At 49.3% G+C, this 6,612-nt stretch overlaps 1 protein-coding gene across 1 annotated transcript; it reads right to left on the reverse strand.

Moving 5' to 3' along the window:
* Nucleotides 1-239: 239 nt before the first annotated feature.
* LOC102535193 (PRAME family member 27-like) lies at nucleotides 240-3,118 on the reverse strand. Its single transcript, XM_006197025.3, has 3 exons — nucleotides 2,814-3,118; nucleotides 1,810-2,385; nucleotides 240-813 (listed from the first exon to the last, which is right to left on the reverse strand). The coding sequence occupies exons 1-3, from the start codon at nucleotides 3,101-3,103 to the stop codon at nucleotides 240-242; spliced, it is 1,440 nt and encodes a 479-aa protein (XP_006197087.2). The 5' UTR covers nucleotides 3,104-3,118.
* Between the last annotated feature and the right edge of the window lie 3,494 nt (nucleotides 3,119-6,612).

Here is a 6,612-nt window from a genome sequence, read left to right on the forward strand (position 1 = left end):
TTTCCCTCCAGAAATTTAGGTTCATATTTCTGACTGTATACCACATGTCCCCCCAGATTCCATCAACTTCCCAAGTCATTTGCCCCTGAAATCCTGTATCCCAGCTGGATAACATTCCCTTTTCCCATTCACATTGAGCTGCTGTCTGAAACCATGGATCTATGCTCCCTTCAAGATGCACCTATGTCCTAGATTTCAGTTTCCAAGTGCCCAGAAAAGCTTTGGATAGATGCACCCAGCTAGGCAGGCGTGCTACAGCGGTACACGATGGGTTCGGCATGATAGAAGGTGTTATCTCCGCAGTGAGGACAGGGGCTGGCGCTAATCCAGATGGTCCGGGGACGTCCTAAGACTCTCAGAATCTCCAGCAGGTCAGCTCGAAACTGGGCAAGTCTCCCCGGGTGGAGAACTCCGTGAGAGCTGTAACTCTCCTGGGGGACGGGGTAGAGCTCTTGACTTAACCTGGGCAGCCCGGCCATGCATCGCAGCAGCTTCCCCATGACGGCCATGGAAAGCGGGTTCCCGAGCACACTGAAATAACTGAGCTGGGAGCAGCGGCTCAGGGTGGGCAGGATGGACTCCAGTTGGGGGCCCGTGATCCCACACTTATTTAAGTCCAGTTCCCGCAGGGTGGCTGCAACTTTCTCCAGCAGAACTTGGAGCAGCTCAGGACTGAAGTTGGTCAGGCTGACCCCACTCAGATCCAGGGCCTTTAGCTGACTGATGTTCTGGCACTTGGACAGGTGGGTCAAGTCCAGTTCTGTTAGCAGGCAGTTGGTTATTGCCAGGTTGTCCAAGGGGCTCATCAGGCACCTGGGGAGAAACTGGGCAATTAGGTTTTGGAAACTGGAGTAGCAGGTGACCTCAAGGTAACAGACAAATGATTTGTCCAAGGCCGAGGTCATCCTAACACCTTAAGAAGGTCAGTACCCAGGATGCTAAGTCTCATTTCAGGCTGAGTCCTTTCAACCAGTGTGTGACTGGTTCAAGTTCGTTTCAGGATTCTTGAAAGCTCTCTTTCCTCATCTGTAAAGTGGAGGAGAACACACTCCACATTTTTAAGTCAATGAACAAAGATAATGGAATGTCTGGAACATTCTCAGAGGAAAGCCTGACACTTTGTCTCAATCAAGTGTGGTATCATTAAATTTTAATATTGGAGAAAAAATAAAATGCTTCCAACTCAGCCTTCCTTCAGCTCATGCTTGGGCCCCAGGCACCTGTATCTTTGGACCAGGTGAGGCTTGTGGGTGACATGCATTGAGAACCAATCCGGGCAAGATCCCACCGCATAAACTGGGGTTGCCACTCTGCGGAGGCTCATTTATATCTGCATTGTGTGAAAACTGTCTACCACTCCTAATTAATCCTTTTGGTGCCCACTCCATCGTCATCATCTCCAGAACTATGCATTACCCCTTGATTAATTACTTTAACTAGAGCACAAAACAACTTTTCACAGATGAAGAATCTGAGACAGACTCATTCTGGTCATAAAATTGGTGAGCATAGAGCATCTTTTTACAAATGCTCAACCTGAGGAGGTTTCCCCTCTTCAATGTCCTCTTAGCCATTTTTTTTTGAAAGGTCATCTGAATAGAGATACCTCTTCCTAAGGAAGAAATCACAGACTCTCCCTCAGTAGGTGCCAGCCTCCTCAATCTACACCTTCTGAGCACATGTTCCTTTCCATATACTCCACCCCAGTTTTATAGGATACCACACTCAGGACAGAGCAGCAAAGGAGACAGTCCATCTGTGGCCCTAGTGTTGTGTTCACTGCTTCTTGGCCAGTGGTGCCACCCTCACCTGAGCATCTGGTCCAGACGGCCTTCAAGGAAAGAGGGAGATTCCATGTAGAGAACCCGGAGGTGGTGCAGCTTGAGGAACTGAGAGGTAAATTGGACAACGTGCTCCTGCTCCTCCTCCTCAAAGGCAGACACGTGGACGTGGGAGAGAAGGAGACACTGCACACGAGTCATCCGGCCCAGGAGAGGAGCGAACCCAGCCAGGGCGGGCAGACGCCAGGAACAGCACACGTCCACCTCCCGGATGCAGTCCAGCTGCACCATGCTCAGGACCTTCCCAATATTTTCCACGGGCATTGAAACGATCTTCAGCTTTTTGCAGCACAGGTGTATGGAATCTTTCCTCTCCTCTGCCCACCTGAGGAGGTAGGTGAGGAATCCATCCATGGTCCTTTCATTGAGGCAAAGTTCTATGAACACCTTCAAGGAAGAAGCCAAGGGCTGCTCTGTCTCTAAACTGTCCTCAGCCGCTGATACCATGCACGGGCTTGGGCACACACGGGCCCTGGCTCCGCACCACACGCTCCAGAAGTTCCGGCCAGTGTTCCGTAAATCCAGCACCTGTAGTTTACTCCTCCTGCGGGGAAAACAGCAGATTGGCTGAGATGTGTTAAGATCCACATTGAATGAAAACGCAGTCCCAGAACTTAGGCAACACTCAGAATTCCCACCTGTCCTTTTACTTCACCTTCCTGACATCCCTGCTGCCTTGCCCTCCTCTTCCCTCACTTTCCTCCATCTCAATTTTCCTTCCCCACTTCTAGCATCTTACGTATGACCAGAAAAAGGTGGGAACATGTTCTTTCAGGCTCCCCTGCATCTTAGGCACTCTTACATGTTATCCAGAAGGCATTTCCCAAACTGAGCTCAGCAATGGCCAAATTTCTGACCTTAATGGGCATCATCAGAAGCCTCTGGTCCATCCCTTGACCATCCCTCTCCCTGACCTCAGCTGTCTCCTCAGGGATGCATGCGACCCTGCCACGTTACTGGGATCAGACTCACCTGGGGCGAACCTTCTGGGCAAGCAGGACATCGAGCCCATCCAGCACTGCCTGGAAGGTCTCCTCCTGAGGCATGTGCATCAGGCCCCCCAGAGGCAGGCGGACAAAGGGCCAGGCTTGCACCATGGCCTTCAGGGTCTTGCTGTGTCTCCCATAGAAGGCCTCCACAAACAGAGGTGGGAAGAGCTCTGTGGGCAGATACTCCAGAGCAGTGATGGCCGAGGCCTCGTTGTCCCTCAGCAGGCTGGCCCCTGCCAGCTCCAGGAGTCGGGGTGGGGTCCGAACACTCATCCTGACTCTACTCTTAAAGGACCTTGTGGAAACTTCCAGGGAACAAGACATATTTCTCAGGCCAAGCATTAGCACCCCTCATCTGTCTCCCGACCCTTTGTAGGAACCAACTCAGGGCCAAAGTCACTAGTCTGGCAAAGGTGGAAGAGCCTCAGTTTACCAGAGTTTCACTCTGGGCTTGGTGGGCACAAAGCAGAGCTCTGCCCCTACAGGCACCAGAACAACAGCTCACAGGTAACACGCAGGTGGAAAGATGGCCACTAGACTATCCACTTCCCTCTGCTTCTTTACTTCATTATGTCTTACTGGGAAGTGGGTACCGTGAACCTGAGAGCTGACCTCCAGTTTTGGGGGAAGACTCTTTCAGACCATCGCTTAATGCCCTAAAACTCTGGGAACAGGAGCATCATGTGGACCAGCACAGCCTCCATCCTCAGTTCCCACAGTTAACCCAGGTGGGAAAGATTATGAGATACCCCTACACGAATGCCCTTTGTGCACACACTAAGTGTTTCAAATGTCAAGAAACAAAATTGCAGTTTCATGTTTTCATTAACAAGAACATCTGGTTGGTTAAGACATTTTAAAATGTCATAAATCAAAACACAAATCAAAATGTTTGGGATTAAGGCAAAAGTACACTTAGAGGCAAAACCAGAGCCTTAAATCTGTTCATTTGGAAAGAAAGAAAAAGGAAACCTCTCCATGCCATCCCGGGCTGCACTGCATCATTCTAGACCTGCTGACCGCAGGTAAGATGACAGCGTCCTCAGCCGAGGTGGGTAGCTTACCAGCTCTGTGTGGGTGGCGGGGCGCTCAGACCTCAGACGGGGACGCAGGGAGTGAATCCGGAGCCAGTGGTCTCTGCATCACTTCTTAGTACCTGAGGCTTTTATAGACCTTTCTAATCACATCTTCCCCCTTTCCAACTAGTAACTTCCAATCAGAAAGCAACACTTGATTAGATTCCTTATTGTCCATCAGGTTAATCCTGATTGGATCTTTGTCGACATCCAGATGATTTGACTGAATGTAATTTGAACGAATGAGATATTTACACAATGGGGGGGGGGAGTCAAGGACTCATTCCTGGATTCTCTACACAAACATTGATTGGGTTTTATTAATATGGACTTTCATAGTGAGACAGGGAAGGGTTTAATGGATTGGTTACATTGTATACATAAAGCAGAACTTGAAAGCATCATTTTGGGGGGATCTTTGGATGATCAAAATGATCAAAATGTTCCAGAATTAGAACAGCTTCAGGAAGACAGTGGTGCTATTCCCAAAAGAAACAAAATTAACTCCCATCTCATCAAGTTGTCACTTAGGTGTTATCATGGAAACATAGCAGATCATGAGACTATTTGGGGAGCAAGGAAAGTGCAAATGGGGATGTGGTTGGTCCTCCAGGCTTAAGTCAAGGCTTCTGTGAAGGACATCAGATCCAAATCACAATGAGATGTAAGGGTAGGGGCTGGGAAGTGTGCAGATGGGCATTCCTAAATGGATACTTCGAATGACCAAAAGCATAAAATATGGGGGTATTTTTTGGGGGGGAGGAATTTAGAAGACTTTTCTAGGGGTGGTATTTATAATTTAAAAGGGAGTGGCTAAGAAGAGACAGTGTCATCCTTGAAGGTGTTTCCTCCCAGAAAGATGGGATCCGCACAGCAAACTGGCTTGAAAGACTAAATCTGAGAATGTGAGCAGAGGGAGAGGCAGCCAGTCCTGGGGAGTCAGTTGTGTCCAAGTCTAGAGCCACTGAGGGAAGTGCTCTGGGCTCTTTGGGAACTTGGGACCAGGGAAGAAATAAACACGGGTCAGTTGTACACAGCCTTGTCCTCTTCATGGCAGCTGCTGCCAGGAGACATTTTCTTCCAGGGTCTTCCCAGATGACAGTTAGCCTCAGGCATTTTCCAAATCATAATCCCATTGGACCTTTTCCACATATGTTTTAATTATTACTGTTTCCTCAAACTGGGAAAAGTTCAACACAGATTCTGATCAAGGTGATGCCATTAGGCACAGAAATAAAATTCTGGTTTTCCCTTCATATTTAGCACTGTTCACCAATACCAACACCTTTCCCCACACAAAATTCAGAAGCTATATTTGGTGTTTCAGGGTCTGCTACGTTCAGGGATGACTGAATGAAGCGAGACCCTCCCTCTACCCCCCGAGACTTCTCACTGCCTTTCTTTCCTCCATTCAATGTGATGCCCAAGTAATTCATTTATAGATCTGGCTCCCAAGGCTGGGATTTTTGAAGTGTTTGCTATCTTGGTTTCTTTCTGGAAGACTGTTTTCACCATATTTCTACCCTGGGTATAAGTGGCTTTGCATAAATTTGGGTTAAACTGGATTGAACTCAATAGACATTTTAACTCCTGGTCCCCCAATCACCTGCATTAATGAGCTGCAGTCAAGCAAGATTAGTAACAGCAATAATCATCAACGTCTCTGTTTCTTGAACAGAAACTTGAGGAGAAAAGGCACCAGCACTTTCCATCCACTACGTCAAATAACCTTCACAGACAATGTAAACATCAGTGCTCCTTTCCCTTGTTTATGCTGGTGGACCTGGGGTTTGGGCTTGTGATAGAAACCTCCCACTTGCAAGCAGTGAATCGTTGGTAGGTTCCCTAGAGTGAGGGGCTCAGAAGGACCCCTGAGCTGTCAGGAAAACTAAGTGTTAGGAAGGACTGACTGACAGGCTTCACGTGAATGTCAGTGGAAATGGGGAAACTGCAGAGTCCAGGATGGGGATGTTTCTATGGACTCCCAGCTTCTGTGAGACCCAAGGAGGTAGGAGGGGTCAACGTGTTAGAATGTTCTAGAGATTACGGAAGCCTAACACTCTTCTTTTCCCCTGAGGAATGTTGCCTCTTTCGTCCACCTCCACACAGAGCCTGTTTGCTCAGGGGTCACGTTGGCCATCTAGGCGGGCGGGAGCACATCCGCTCGGAGGTGCCGTCCTTCCTGCCCAGTCCTGGCCCAGCAGGGCTCCCAGAGTCTGGTGCGAAGCCTGGATTTCACGTTCCTGCCATGTCCTGATCGTCTGTTCTCATGACTTCCTTTGCTGTCCAGGTCAGAGCAGCCGCCTGAGCCCATTAGGGAGACGACCTGGCCCCCTTCTCCCATCACAGGATCCCGTGTGAGATTCCAGAACCTCTGCTCCTGGGTCCTTGCTCGGGAGTTTAGAATATTGCCAGGTGTCCAGTTCCCTCTCGCAGAGCAAGCTGACTAGCAGCTCTCCCCTCCGGCAGCCCAGCAACGTCACCTCCCCTGGAACCTGGAGCCTGGCTCCAGTGCCGGGACACCTCTCCACTGGAATCAGCAGAAGTCAAGGAGTTCTTCTCAAATCCCACTGAACAGCTTTGGACTATGTGACTAATTCCAAGGCTTAGAGTTCCCCTGCTGCACTTCTGGATTCATAGAGGCACCCAGGAATTCTGGAGGGTGGCTCCCTTGGTTGCTGGAGAGGACCCTGACTCCTCTGGTCT

The sequence above is a fragment of the Vicugna pacos genome, chromosome 13 (assembly GCF_048564905.1).
Source record: "Vicugna pacos chromosome 13, VicPac4, whole genome shotgun sequence".
Classification (NCBI taxonomy): Eukaryota; Metazoa; Chordata; class Mammalia; order Artiodactyla; family Camelidae; genus Vicugna; species Vicugna pacos.

Bases quoted from the DNA above. Each gene is read 5' to 3' on its own strand.
- LOC102535193 (XM_006197025.3), bottom strand. From the start codon at position 3,103: ATGAGTGTTCGGACCCCACCCCGACTCCTGGAGCTGGCAGGGGCCAGC. The intron at 2,386-2,813 runs GTGAGTCTGATC...TTTTCCCCGCAG, and splicing joins GCCCAGAAGGTTCGCCCCAG to GAGGAGTAAACTACAGGTGC. The intron at 814-1,809 runs GTGAGGGTGGCA...GTTTCTCCCCAG, and splicing joins CGTCTGGACCAGATGCTCAG to GTGCCTGATGAGCCCCTTGG.